This window comes from Lissotriton vulgaris, chromosome 2_1, assembly GCF_964263255.1.
Source record: "Lissotriton vulgaris chromosome 2_1, aLisVul1.2, whole genome shotgun sequence".
Taxonomy (NCBI): Eukaryota; Metazoa; Chordata; class Amphibia; order Caudata; family Salamandridae; genus Lissotriton; species Lissotriton vulgaris.
The window spans coordinates 2,088,800,906-2,088,816,933 of record NC_141687.1 but is presented as its reverse complement, the minus strand read 5'-3'; the positions used below and the strand labels follow the sequence as shown (position 1 = coordinate 2,088,816,933).

General features: G+C 40.7%; 1 protein-coding gene across 2 annotated transcripts in view; it reads right to left on the bottom strand.

Annotated features, from left to right (window-relative positions):
• UNC13C (unc-13 homolog C) overlaps positions 1–16,028 on the bottom strand; it is a 1,328,864-nt gene that overhangs the window by 861,352 nt on the left and 451,484 nt on the right. For both annotated transcript variants that reach the window (XM_086958316.1, XM_086958317.1), the window contains exon 7: positions 8,838–9,065. In XM_086958316.1, coding sequence (XP_086814442.1) covers positions 8,838–9,065 — 228 coding nt within the window. The remainder of the gene's footprint in view (positions 1–8,837; positions 9,066–16,028) is intronic.

The following is a 16,028-nucleotide window of genomic DNA, read 5'->3' as shown; positions in this document are numbered from 1 at the left end:
AGTGTTAGCCCCCGTGTCTTTAATGAAAATCAGATTCTCTTGCCGTTTAATTTGGAGGATCACTATTTCATTACAAGACCGGAAGCCATCATTATGCATGTGGGTAGCCCTCCAAAACCACAACTGACATGTGTTCAATTGGCTTACAGTAATGTTCTGCAAATGTGTTAGAATTAGACCAGTCAGCTGCCCCCAAGATATCCGCCAATCTGCCACCTTTCCAGAAGGACTAACTAGCCATAGACCCCTTCATAGAATGAGCTTGAAACTTCTGTAAATCAACACCAGCAAATTGCATAATACTTTTCACCTATCCAGCAATAGTTGCACTGGTAACTGCTTTAAAAGGTTGTTACAAAGGAAATCTGAAGTTGGTCAGTACCATCTGGACGAAACTCGTTCATCCTGGATTCATATTCCTTCATGCAGTTCACAACACACAGTTTTCTGCAAGAATCAATTTTGGGTAAGATATGGTGCCAGACATTGTTTTCATTCTCCTAATAATCTCAGAGGACACCCCAAAGCTTTATTATCTGATACTCAATGACAGGATATTAGACAAACTAAGGAAGCTAGCTTCATAGAAAGTTTTTTCGAGGTCTAAATATCTATTACCATGCCAAGAGGAAAACATACAGAGAACTAAATTCATGTCTCAAATGGTCTCATACCTAGGTCTTGTCGTTCTCCTTAACCTTATACTCTTAAGTACTCTATAGACCAAAACAATTTTTTTCCACGCTCCTGCAATTCACAATATTGGGTCCTGAAAAAGGTGCAAATCTGTGGCAGTATATCTTCCTGTAGCTAAGGCCCTTATGAAACTGTTCGGCAAGAAAATCTACCACCTTAACTATAGGAGCCTCCACTATGCCCCCAGCATACCACTGGAGCTCCTTCCTGGCACATTCTCCTGGTATGCCTGCCCGGATTTGAGACTGTGGAGGGAGAGCGGGTTAAAGATGTGGGGGAACATGTTCGCAGACTTGCAACTACAAACATTCGAGGATTTGGTAGACACGTACGGTGTGCCACAGGGTTCCTTTCCATTACATGCCTTGCTGACGCCACAATCCCTGCAAGCAAGGGACACTGACCAAGCTTGGCCGGCATGCCGTAACAGCCATTTATACTTCAATCAGACTAGACAACCCGCCCGCACTGGAGGCATTGCATGAGTATTGGGATGGCAAACTGTCCATGACCCTTACTGACAAGCCAGTGGCTGCAATGCCTTAATCATCCCAAAATTACCCCGACTAACGCTAGGATAAAGTACACTCAATTTAATTATCTACACCACACGTATCTCACTCCCCCCAGGTTGGTACACATGAACTCCACCACCATGGACATATACCCTCGATGCCGAGACCAGGAAGCCACATTCACACACATGGTGTGAAACTGCATTTTTATTCTAATATTCTGGACTGTGGTGGCCACTGCACTTGCAGAAGCGGTAGGCAAGCAGGTGGAGGCGGAACCCCTTCACTTTTTACTGGGTGTCATGAGATGCAGTTCGCCTCATAAGGGCCTGTATAAATTCCTGGACCTTGCCCTGCGCCTGGCCAAACATAAGATTGCCATGGTGGGGAAGGCACCACTGGGCCCTAATGTAAATGCATGGCTGTTTGACCTCCGTAGGGCACTGGTGTCAGAGCGCACAAATCAGCAAGAGGCTGTGACACGAGTGTCAGCGCCCCGCGACAGACCCCTACACAATGGCAGGAATATTTGTACATGATCAAGACTAAACTGTCCGCAGCACCCCTCCCTCATAGATTGACTCATTAGCAATGAAACCTTGATCTCCTGGGACCCTGATACCTACACTGATATATGAGTACATATGCCCGCGGATACCGGATACTTTGGGCTCCTATTACCTGCTCTCTCTTTTTGCATCCTGTCCGCCTCTCATCCCGTCGCTCTCCTTTTCCTTCCCCCCCACACCCCCAACCCCGACCCATTCACTAGTACACAGGCCACAACACCCTTGCAACTACATACATGCTACCCACTGACGCATCAGACTGACAGACACACTCTCAATGGCAATTTCACAAAGAGATCGGTTCTTATTTTCCTTTTTTTTTCTTTTCTATCCTCTTCTTTTCCTTTTTCCTTTGTTCTTCTTGTTCAAGTTAAATTTATTTTGCAAATGTATGTGACTCAATGGAGAAATGGTTTAGAGGAACAATGGCCGGTTCTTCCTTTGGTACTCATGCTCATTGCTCCTCCTAAAGGCCAGTTTGCCTCTGTGCCATCATCTGTAATAGCGTGTGGACGGAGAGGAAAAGTGGTTCCGGCATTTACCTGTGGTCACACCTCCATGCAAATCAGAGAACACTCTCTGAAGATATTTATGGCACTACCTTTGCACTAGCACTAACAGTATTACAGAAGAGGGTCACACAAGCATCTTCGGCCCCTTCTATAATCCCATATTGGCTTGTAGCTTCAGAAAGTGAGCAGTCATGCCTCTTATGGCCTCTGAGCACTGTTAATAATACAGCTCATGGATTTTCAGTGTCTATCTGAAAATCATCCCTAGGCAACCAAGAGAGAATTTGTGTTATTTGCTAGGAACAGCAAACAATAAACAGTTACAAACATGAATCAATAATGTGAACCTTGACTGCTTTAAACCCCAAATATCAATCACTGCCAAGTCACTTGGATTCCCCCTGGGCACCATAACCCAACTCAAGGAACTCACTGCCTAAAAAGCAAAGTCGCATGGTATCAGAGCTCACTTCTAAAGAAAGTGAAACCATTTCTACCAGAAAGCGAATTCAGACCTGCAGCTGAAACCCTCATACTCTTCCATCTGGTTGGTGGTAACACCCTGCTCCATAGCCTCCAAGACTTCAGACTGGCACCTCTTAGGGGCATCCTATGTGCCACACAACATTTCATCCAGGGCTTGAAAAGATATGATTACATCAACCCCAACCTGAGCGAAATCTTTTGGCTACCCTTGATGGCTTGAACCATATTCAAATCCTTATGCACTCCTTACAAACCCATCACGTCCAGCCCCACTGCTTAACTAGCAGACAACCTTACAACCTTTAGTGGTTCTCAGTACCCCCACAGCCAGGACACCATCATCCTTAAGAAGTGTAATAAAAAAGGCACAAAAAAGAAGCAGGTCTTTTGGAAATTAAATGAAAAATAATTTATAAAGCGCACTAATATGCTAATTATAATACGCAATAGGTGTCTAGACGCTAATCTACTAATGCACTCTGCACCAAGGATCTGGAACAATATCCCCATTTTAATCAGGACTGCCCCAACACTGCTCCAGTTTAACAAAGAACCGAGCATTAGCAAACAGGCTGCAGAAGGTGATTGGCGAATTGGAGCCTGAGGACCAGTGTGCGTTGCTGCAGCAGCAGGTGAGCGTGGGCAGGTCCCACACTTTAAGAGCATAGATGCAGACATGTCAATGGAGCAGTGAAGGACGGGGAGTTTTCTGGTCGCAGGTGACATATCCCCTGGAGAAATGTACATTTCAAGAGCTCAGGACAAATTTGAGGTCAGGCCAGCACACTTTCTCGACCATCTTAAATTGGAGAGTCTCGGAAGGGAGTTCTAGACAGACTTTTCGGGCATACCATCCAGGGCGATTGATGGGTTTCTCCAGTGGGCGGAGGGGATACCTCTAATTACCCTTTTTTTTCAGAGCGCTTTGGCGGAGAGATGGCGCGCAAACAATTTGTGGTTCATGTGACGTGGGACCGGGAACTACATATACCCATTACAGACTCAGATTAGGGGAGGGCATTTAACCTGGTGTGCAAGGTATTGTGTAATAAAAGATTTAAATCACTGCTTTTTCACTTTCTATCCCGCACTTAAATACCTCCATACACGTTGAATAAAATGGACCCCACCCGGGAGACTAAATGATCTAGATGTGTTGTGTTTGGGACAACGTTTCTATATCTATCCTGGGAATGTGCACAAGTCCTTGTAACTATGGCAGGTCCTACCGTGCATAGAAAATGTCACTAACTTAGGGATTCCCCGAACATGTTGGAATGTTGTTGGGTATGATGACTCATCCGAAGGGTCGCAAAATCCCCTACAAACTAGCTCGGCTGGGCCTTCTGTTTTTGAGACACCGAGTGGCCTTCGGGTGTCTAGGGGCGAGAGCTCCGACTCTGGATCACTGGCTGAAGGATTTACTAGAGTGGGGAGTGGCAGAAGAGCAACATATGAGAGTGCCACGCGTAGATGGGGAGTATCTGATGAGATTTTGTTATGGGAACAGCTGGGGCTTAAGTTTCAAAGGAATGATGGGCCGAGTTCCGATAGCAGCTCTGAAGCATCAAAGTGACTATGGCAAGTCCTCGGTTGTGGCAGTTACCTCAAACAGATTGACTATGTCTATGAGAGAGTCGCCCTAGTGTGAGGTACTTCCTAATTTGGGTTCCTTGTGCTTCATGCCATGTATGCTTGACACCCGGAGCCCAAGAGATTGCCCCTGTTCATAACTCGTTGTTTATCTAGAATGCTTGTACAGTTTTCTGACTCTAGTCTTGCTTAACCTCTTTTAATTGTTAGATAACTAATTATATGTGCATCAGATCACTTGCACTGTTTATTCCCTTGTTTTTTCAAAATCAATAAAAAAAACAGTTTAAAAAATAGCCAAAGAGCTGAGCACTCACCTCATTAAAAAAGACTGCATCACAATAATTAGAAATGATTAATGTCTGCTACATTCGAAATAAACCTAAAAGAAAACTTCAAAGGCCCTATAATTCAAGATCTTTCCTCATAGGGAAATGAAAAAGGTTCAGGTGAAATATACACTTCTATTTCTTGGTGAAACCCAGATCAACCTTATTTTTCATTATGAAAAATGATCTTCCACACTTCCATGTGTTGTACATAACTACCTTTGTAGTTCTAAAGGAATGAACGATTTATTTTCTTGGCAGCATAATCAATAAAGTTCCAAAAGCTACACATTTTTTGGTAGACTGCCATGCAGGAAATTAGCAGAGTTTATCGGAAGTTACAAAGTTGAGGCGTGCTAGAGGTACTGCAAATGTTTTCTTCAGGCTGTCCACTATTAGCAGGTTGAATGTACAGTTCGCAGAACTTTTTGATACGATTTTTAATTTTTGATTTGATTGTAATGGTCTATAACATTAGTGCAAATATCTATTGTTAGGTTATGTCATGTTAGCTTTTAACATCACGTATGTCCTTCGACTGATGGCTGGGCAGTGATTAATTTGAGCTGGTGATTGTCCGTGGGGCCCACCAATACTGCTTTTGGGGGACTGGTACAAATGATTCCTCTAAACCCTTTGATCCAGTGCAACACAGGGAAAAACACCAAATGGATGACTTTGCAGAGAAGGAGGAGGAGACAGGTGTGCATACTTAGAGTTAGAGTTACAATTTTTGACCAGACAGAGGAGGAAATGTTTGTTAAGTAATGCAGTTAGATTTAATAGCTGAATTTAAACCTCAGCTAGAGCGAAACATTCGTAGGAGCTATTTAATCCCCACCCATGTGCAGGTATGATGGCCACTGCAACTCTTAGCCTTTGTGAGCTACCAGGTTGTGACACTTGCAGCAGGTGGAGTTTCTAAATGACACTCCTGCACTTTTCAGGGAATTTCTGGATACATTGCTTTCCAAAATCAATAGTTCTATTACATTTCTGATGGCAGCACAAATAAATAGCCTTGGTTTGATAGCCAATGCCACGAGCTGAAAAAAAGGCTGAGGAAAATGAGAGGTAGGAAACAGTCTCAATTAGGATCAGAGAGGAGAGAAGCATATAAAAAAGTTAAAAGGGAGCATATGGCCTTAGCTAAGAGTAAGAAATCTGAATATTAAACAGCTAACTGGGAAGTAATGGTTAATGCCTTGCTTGCATAAGATATTAGAAGGTTTTGGATGCTATTTGAGAAGGCTTGTATAAAGGAAATGGAAACAATGAACAGCACAGTCCAGACGATGTGTGGATATTCTACTTAAACAATATCTATAAGGCCGGGGGGAGAGGGCACTGGACTCCTTCAGAGGAAGAGTTCTGCAAGCTCTTAAATAAAAGTCCCTAAATAAAATAATTGCCTCTCAGCAGGGCCTGATAACTTACCTGTAATTAACTTAAATCTAAAAACGCAGATGGTGGACTGGTTTCTTCTCAAATGTTTTGTTTTCTATAACAAAATCAGGAACTTTCTGGGATAGCTGGAAAGGAGCAGTACTAAAACTAATATTAAAGAAAGAGTACCCATTGGACCCTCAACAATCTTGCTTGAGAAGGTTAATGGATATTGGGTTCAAGTTGTATTCAAAGGCGATTTAATTGCCCTTGAAGGAGTGGGTGAAGTCCAATAAGCTGGTGTCCATTGAACAAGGAGTTTTTAAGCATGGTCATTCAACAATTGAACACTGTTTTGGCCTGTTGGTTATGGGTCAAAAGGTGTCAGAGCCACCTGGAAAAAATTGTTGTTGCTTTTTTGATTTGTGTTCAGCCTTCATACTGGTCAAAAGGAAATGCTGGTGGCTTAAATTGAGGAAAATGGGGATTCCAAAGTGCCTTTAATTGTTCCTTGAAGAACTCCACCAGGATAGTTGGGCAGAGGTGGAGCTTGAGTTCAGCTGATTACTTTTGAAGAAAATTCCTCTTGGTAATCGCTTGAAATGTGTGTGTTTTGGCTCCATGATATTCTTGTATCTTGAGTATCCGCCTCAGTTTTTGTTTGAAACAAAGATGTTGTCTTTTCAAATCAGGGGAAAACATAGTGCGTGTCTATTATATGTGATTGATCTGGCTATTATGGACTAGACTCAAGTGGGTATTCAATTGATAAATTACCTAACTATTAATATGGGCAAAACAACAAATTTTATATTTAGTAAGAAAAGCTAACCCATATAAGTATATTCCCAGAGATAAACCAATGAACTTGGGGATACTCGGGTCCTTTCAACAATTGGAGGGCATTTGAAATTTAAAAAAGATTTTAGAGGGCCGGCGCTGACTCCTGTATTTAAAGCTTACAAAGCATCTGTCCCACAAAATGCTTGTATGGGGTGGAAGTGCTATGTCTTAGCTCGGATCGTAATTGGGACAAATGTGAAGGTAAATGTTTGGAAAAACTCATGGGGCTAGCCAAGAAGGCTATGAGCCAAGCTATAAGAATTGCAACAGATTTACCGTCCTGGAATTATCTTGCCCATAAATCAACATAGAGATTTTGGGGTTAACTCTGGTGTGGGGAGGATTAAAAAATGTTCATCTCTTTGGCCAAAGAAATAGGTGAACTAACATGGTTCAATAAAAGTGAGAATTAGGTTGGCAAAAAAGGCAGAAGAATTAAATATAGTAGACTATAATTTGGCAGAGCCACCCCAACTTCAGAAGAGAGTCTTGAAGGAAGCCTGTGAGAGGTATTCCAGGAGTAATGACTTATGCTATTTATCAACAAAACCATCTGCAACGTATGTGTTGGAGACGTGGCCGACATAATTGTTTACCCATATTTACCTTTGCTATCCAGTATACTTGCCTATGCTCGTGTTATTGAAATTTCGCATTGGGTTTCAACCTGTTTTGAAATAAGGAGAAATGTTACTCCTTTTTGGAGTAGGATGGTAAATGTAAATGTGGTCTACGGTTCAGACATTTTAATGTACATTTATTAGTTGCTACTAGTTTACTAGGAAATAGAAGGTTGATTTTAAAACCAATAATTTTAGGGTATAAAATTTACCATCGTAGCGAGCCGATTTTATTCCTTTTAAATATGGAATTCGTTAATGTTACAAGTGATATTGGGAGATTTTTAAATATTCTCTTACTTAGGTGTGTGAAACCTTGTTGAATAGCTTATTTTAAATACTGGTGTGGTATGTTGCATTTATTGGTTTTGTAGACTATGGTCTAAATACCTTTGCTTATTGCAGCTACTACCTTTTCTATAAAAAAACAAAAACAACCATTATTCATTATTCATAGTCATGGATAATTTTCACATTATTGTGTTTTTTGTAGTGGGATAGTTGTTCATTTTGCCAAAAAGGGAGACGTATTGTGGTCTGTTTTTGTTTTCTTTTAACAATGTAGCTAGGTTATGTTGGGTCATGTGATATATATACTTTAAAGTGCTGCGTAACCCAAGGCGTCCTGGCACTGAGACAGGATAAGTCATACCTGCTATGCCACATGTAAGATGAGAATGTTTTGTTTTAATCCTAGAATCAGTTGCACTTGTCTGAGATATATTGACTGCCTTTTGATGATGTCCTTTCCAAATGAAAATCCGCAATTACAGGAATATCATAGTGTTTGTATTGGACCGGAGGTCAGAAACAGGTCATTATAGTCATAGAGTTGAAGGAATAATTCTGCTATTGGGTGGTAGAGAGTCTCACTGTTGTTCCAAACAGTTTAGTTGATTGCTGTAATGTCTGTCATCACTTTGTTCGGTTCAAAACTCACATTAGCAAGACTAGGAATCAACAACTTTAGAAGGTCCTTGTTAATAATTTCCAGAAATTCACGTCCCAATGTGACAATGTTATGTGTTTTCAAAAGGACTTCTGTGTAAACACTGACCATATTTGAAACAAATATGAGACTCTTAACCGCTGACTAACTTTGAGTGTGCAAAACCCTCTCAAAGCGAAAGACGTAAGACTACCCTGCATGATAAAATCAGCACTATTATGTTATAATTCTGAGGAAAAAAATTAAATGTTATTATAAAAGGTTATAGCTCATATTTTTCTGAGACCACTTTCATGTCACACAACAGATTGCCAAAATTAAATAAACGCCATATCTTACCAGTGATATTTATTTTAGCTGACCACTTAGAGGTACCATCCAACACACTTTGCTTGGCTGCCTTTGTGGCATGTACAAAGTCTTCTTTAGAAATGTGGAACATTTCTTGGATGAGCTCAAAAACTTCAGGTCTATTTGTCTCTCTTATTTTCATTCTTTCCTTCATTGAGGTAATTATATTTTGCGTTTTGTCTTCAGCACCATGTTTAGAACTCTTTTCTGCAGCTCCTGCAATAATAAGCAACACACATAATCATTAATTGACAATTTTTTAATCATTAAACAATAATCAGTTCAGTATGCAAGTGAAAGATAGTCAAGGAACAGGTCTGTGCTTAAGATGCTGTATAGATCTAGATGTGATGCTGCAAACACAAATACTAATGTGAGTGTATGTAGCATGATTTGCGGTAGAAGACAACCACAAATAATGGGTATTGATAATTAGAATCTGTATTTAATTGGAACATTATGTTTTTGATAGAGTTGAACAGTACCGTACAGTTTCACACTTGATGGTTTGGATGTGGATGCATGCTCGAAGGAATGAGGCAGGTTAAATTTAAGAATGGTGGACCCTGTGAGGTCACAAGCATGAAACTACGTACTATTCTTGTATGAGTAATTTGTGTGTATGTGTATATCTATTCAAATAAAAAACAAAGGCTAAGGATTACTTATAATTAGGAAACGTTTAGTTATTAGAAATTCTACATTTCTAACATAAATGTTTAATTTAGGTGCCACCTTCAATTTACTGTAAGTCACGCACCTCTGTACACAGTCTTGTCCACTTATGCGCTACACTAAATTAATTATCACTCGCCCCTTCTCCATGCACTGGACATACCCTTGTAGATTGCATAACTTATAGCACGTGAAAATATAGCATTGACATAACACTTATGACATCTTAAATGGAAATTTCTGAGGAACACACTGCATGGTAGAGTGGCAAGTTAAAGTTTATGTAGTGTGGCACTAGTCTGCACAGAGGTGTGAGATTTATAGTAATTGAAGGTGATGCATAAATTATAAATGTAATTTATAACTATAACTTAAGAATTTCTTTTGTTTTTATAGTTTAAGTTTGGCTTGCATGAAAGAAAAAAATAAAGGTTTCCTTACTATAGTGTAGTGTCATCCAGTAGAGTGGTGGAGAGTCTCATACAATGTAGAATTGTACAGTGGAGTGTTGTAGAGTGGTGTTTTGTACAGTGGACTGTGTTATAGTGCCATACAGTGGAGGATAGTGTCGGGGTGGAATGCTGTGTCATAGAGAAGAGTGGTGTGACATTGAGAAGAGAGGAGGGGCATGTGCTAGAGTGTCATACAATGTAGCACAGTGGCGTAGAGTGCATGGACATAGAGTGGAGTAGTGTGTAATATAGTGGCATAAAGTGTTGTAGAGCCTTCTAGAGTAGAGTTGCATACACCATAGTAGGGTCTTCTACAGTGGAGTGGCATAGAGTGGTAATGTAGAACAGTGGCGTAGAATTGGGTAAAGTATTGTACAGGGGAATAAAGTGGAGTGGAGTCACGAACTATAGAGTGGAGTAAACTGAAATATATTTGAGTGTTATGGCGTATAGCAGAGTGACGTAGAATGTAGCAGAGTGAAATGGAGTGTTGTAGAGTAGCCTGGTGTATCTGTGGAGTGCTGTAAGGTGACGCTGAATAACTAATGTGTGTTGTTACCCAACTCAATGGTACTCATTTTATAGACCTCAGATGGATAAAAGGCTGAGTGGACCCGCCAGGATTTGAATCTGTGACCATGAGGTCGAACACAGGCCCCTGCTGAGCCACCAGACCCGGCTTTAACATACCTCTGTAACATAAATTTCTCAAAAACTACTCAATGGATTTGCACCAAATCATGAAAAATCCACTTTCTAGATATAGTGCTTTCCGACAAATTTGGTTTAACACATTTAGGGATCCCCCCCCCCCCCCTTCCCAGTTAAAAGTGATATTTTGTTTAGGAAAGTTTCATGAAGATTTGTCAAATGGCACAGAAGTTATTAGATCAAAAATATATTTCCTAAGGATACAAGGTCCAACCTATAACTACTGCTCACTCTTTCCCTGAAGCTCACTTGTGAGCATGATTGCAAACACATCATAGCAGCACAACTCTAATAAACAATAAAATAGATTGTTTGCACAACTCCAGTGTGTCAGCACTCTTTCCGGAATCCAGCGAAGAAGTGAGTACATTTATAGAGAGACGACTGACTCTGTCTGATGCTGATAGCCCCTTTGATCAGGAGCACAGCGGTGGCCAGCTGAATCTAGAATTTGGTAATATATATATATGTGTGTGTGTGTAAAAACAGGATGCAGGGAATGTTGGGTAATAGTTTCAGGGGGAGGGAACACTCTACAATACCACACTATAAAACTGCTCACCTCAAATGTCTCTTTTTCTAGCAGAGGTTTTAAAGCTTGGATTAGCACACAGCCATCCACACTGAGCAGAAAAGTGACAAAGCATTGTGCCATTGTGCAGTAAAGTCTTTAGATGTAAGGTTAGCAAATGCCATCCACATTGAGCTGAAATATGACAAAAGTCTGTTACCATTCGACACAAAATACTACAGCTTTGGATTGGAAAAATACTATCCAAGCCACCCTGGAATGAATAAAAAAATACCCTGCCAAGTGTTACAATTTCATTAGAGCTCATCAAAGAGGCATAGTTTTGTCCAGATACACGAGAGCATCCAGAATAAGTTAAAACACTGCCCTTTCAGACTTAAAATTCTGCATTAGGTATGCAAAACAGGAAGCAGGAACCCTGAGTTATTGCCAAGTCCAAAGTGGAAAGGGGGAGCGGTTTTAGGTGAAGGACAGCTCCTTTATATGTAACACTCTACAACACCACAGAGAAATTATAGAAGGTCTATAGGCACATTGGCAAAATGCTGCTTTCAACAATGGCCATCATTCTAAACCATTTCTGTAGCTTATTGACATCCTCAGCTCCCTCAATGCTACCACTTATCGATAATGATAGTTTAACCTTCTCCTTCAATTAATTCCCCTTCGGAGAAGCTGTCTCCCACTACACACCATCACCACTCTCCCACACAAAACATCCTCTGTGATGCTTTCAAAAGAGGTGATACACAGCCAATACTGAAGAAACACTAATCCCTTATGACCTCGCCAAGTATTGGCTCATCACTCACTTACTCTTCCTCAGCAAGATAATCAAAAAGCAATCTAGCACCAAATGTAATATCACATCTATGGAAACCATCTCCTGCTCAATCACCAGTTGGCTTTTGATCACACTGCAGCATGGCGACATCTATCTTAAAAATCACAGTGGAGCACACACCTGGCCACTGTTAAAGATTACTTCGGTTTCCTCATATCTCTGGACCTCTCACAGCACAGTCAAACATCCCACATTCATCCACACCTGAAGTCTCAAAAAGAGTTCACTGGAAAATTGTTCAAGAATTCTTCCCATACCTATTTAACCTCTACCAGTTTATGCATGTACTGAAGGTGGCCCCGTTGATTACCTGGATTAAGACCTGGTTGAACCAGGAGATCACACTGAACCACCTAATTTTGAGAGATTGCATGGCTCTAGAGAGGATAGACAGGGTACCTTGGCTAGTATATATAAAGGCAATGTTTCGGAAACTTGGACGCCCTGAATTTTATTGCTCTCCGGAGCTAATTAAAAAGGAAGATATAGCCTGGACGAAGAAGAATGCCTTGGGTATGCTAGTCTCAGAACGAGAGGAACGGGAATTGTTAAAACCCTGTGTGAGAGCAAATTATGCTCTGTTGACAACAATGTCATCAGATCCATATTTAAAAATTGCCACAATCCCGTTCCACCGGCACCTCTTAATTAGGTTTAGGTTTATTTTAATTCATTACTCCTTAGGTTATTTTCCAGTGTGTGGTAAACCGGATTCCTCCCCCCCATGTAGTTGTAATAATTTTTCTTCCCAAAACACGTTCCATTTTAACATGTTCTGTGATCATTATGCTGAACCGAGGAAAACTTTTTTAAAGCGGTTACTGAGGGAGGCTGGGTTTATACAAGTTAGACCAGCATTTACCTATTTGCAACTGTTAAGTAGCTCTCGAGTAATGTTTGGTGTTGCAAATTTTCTGGTGGTAAAAAAGGGGGTGGTGATGGACGGAGCATCTGAATCAATCAAACACTCACACCCAGTCAAAAGATCTGGGTTTAAACCATCACCGTTTTTTAGCCCACTCTGCAACCCCAGTTCAGACATGGCTATATGCAAATACGCCTGACCCTGTGCCTCATGGGAACAGTCCAGCCCGTACTGCCAAGCTATGTATTCCCTGGACCGGAAACAAGCTTCCGAGGACCCGTTTCTGGCATTCCAGCCGTCTTCAGCCCAGCGTGCTTGAATCCAGTGGCAAAATGAGCAAGGGACTCACGTCAGAGCATACCCTGCCACACTTGTGGTGGCAAAAAGCGGTACAAAAGGCGGTGGTGATGGACGGAGCATCTGAATCAATCAAACACTCACACCCAGTCAAAAGATCTGAGTTTAATCCATCACCATTTTTTAGCCCACTCTGCCACCCCAGTTCAGATATGGCTATATGCAAATCAGTCTGACCCTGTGCCTCATGGAAACAGTCCAGCCCGAACTGCCAAGCCATGTCTTCCCTGGACCTGAAACAAGCTTCCGAGGACCGGTTTCTGGAATTCCAGCCGTCTTCAAACCGGCTTGCTTGAATCCAGTGGCAAAGTGAGCAAGGGACTCACGTCTGAGCATACCCTGCCACACTTATGGCGGCCAAAAGCGGTACAAAAGGGAGTGGTAATGGACGGAGCATCTGAATCAATCAAACACTCACACCTAGTCAAAAGATCTGGTAGCAGCTTTACGGGAAAAGGTTAAGAGATGAACTATTTGAAATCCGCACAAATGAATTTGCTTTGTAAATTATCTACAAATTGTTTTGATATTTGTCTATGTTTTAACTGGTGAACCTTTTTTACTGTTTTTTAAATGTGGATATGTGATGTATTTATATGCACAAATGAACGAACTGGCACACATTTGCTTTTATGATTTTAAATAATCGAATAAAGTACTTTTGACTCACTAATAAAGTGTTATCACATGTACCCACAGCTTGTTTTGGGCCAGTAACACTGATTGTTCTACTCACTTAAGTAGTCTTTGAAAGATTGTCCCAGGCCTGCCATTCCTGTACATATGTACCTGTAAACTGCCAATTCAACCTAGCAAAATAAACCTTTTGCCAGACCTAAACCCTTCATTTGAATATACATACGACACCCCACCCTTAGGGCAGGCCTAAAAAGCTCATAGGGCATGATTAGGCTATCTGGTTTAAGGTTTAAACCTATAATAACTGATAAAACCCCAGCAAAAGGAAAATAGCCATCACCAGTGTAAACATATAAACACTGAAAAAGCACCTTTGCAACCACAAACTAAATGTTTTTCAAAGAAAGTAAAAGATATGTGAAAGAATCCTTTTTTTTTTCTTCCTGAAGGGGCCAATACAATGTAACTTTGTTATACATTGCATCAGCAAGAAAGACTGTGCTAACATTATTCTGTTTGAGTTTTTTTGTTTAGGGATGTCACTAAAATATTGTGTCTTCTTTTGCTTTTTTCAGTTTTGTGATCTTTGGTCTAAAGATGCAGGGTTTAGAACCATGTTTTAGGTCTTATTTAATTATTTTATAAACTGTAGAGAATTAGGAAATCTCAAAATCATATTTGATATTTTGACCGCATTTGATTTCTGTGATAGGTAAATTGGCTGGTTTCATAAGAATCTTTCCCAATATGTACCATTACATTTGCCCACAGAAAGAGAATGGATGAAACCCTTCAATACATCAGCCCCCTTTTTTAGAGAGTCATTATTGATAGTAGGTGAATTGCCAAACACCGCAGGCCTTAAAAGTTCAATGCAAGGTGTAGTGTCAGGTGTATGTGAAAAGCGTGTTGTCACCAAGCATCTGAGATAGTGGTGAAAACATGACATCAGACGTTTGGAAAACATGGAACGCAGTGTTACTTGGAATGCTACTGCAAAACGTTCTTACTGAGTTCAGCAAAGATTGGAATGATGTTGTTTGTATTTGCAGTAATTTAGCTACATATTTGAGAAAGTTGTATGGTGGCCTGTCAATATCGATACCTGAGCTGAAGTGCTTTCCTGTAATAGATCCTTGACACTTGTTAGATGGTATGCTGAAAGCATCTTTACAATCTTCAGAGTTAATAAAGAATGCTATCGACTTGGAAGTCCATTCTAGTGCACTGTTTTGTTATGCCCTGGAACTAAAATGAAAACATTTTTTTTTTGGTGTTTTGTGTGGCATCAAAGAAAGAGTCATTATAACGGTGTCATTTAGCTAGTGGTTCTTAGTCCTAGAGGCTGTAAATGCTATATTATCCATGTGGCAACCATTTACAACATTTTTGCTTGGTGATGATGCCAAAGCCAATTAATGTGAGGCTATTCGGTCACATATCGATAGTGACGTGAAAAAAGTACAGTCTACTGCATTCTTAGGTTTTTATAGGAAAACATGACTGCTGTAGTGGACATATTTTAAAAAAAATACAGTCTAAGAGCACCCTTGTCTGCCAGGTGTTTACTGTAATTGGTGTAGATGTGAAACATCTCCTTGAGAGTAGCCTGGGCTACAATTTTAGTGACTTTGGCACTGCAACATGCTCCATGTTACAAATCTTGCCACTTGGTAAGCAAACATATTTTGAGGAGCAATTCAGGAAATTTTATTTTACAGTGTATGGGAAATGGCTTATAATGATGCATTGAAATCTCCCTTCATCACCATGGCATTTGAAGTTAATAAAGCCTCACTGAGGTAACTACGCTAGTTCTAGATCCCTTCTGAATTTTCTCCAAACTTTTAACTGCTTCAATAATTGATGGCATTAGCATATGCACCCAAATTAACCCGTATGTTGCAGAAACTGTCCCAGAGAATCAAAAACTTCAGGTGCACCAGCATTGGCATGGAAAGCTATGTCAGTAGCCAGAGTTAGCAAATTGTGTACTGCCTACTTTGGCATTGTCCGTCTCAAGTGCCAATGTCGAGAGGGCCTTTTCACAGATAAACATTTCTCGGGAAGGAAAGACCTAGCGCGCATGACCAAAGACTCACTA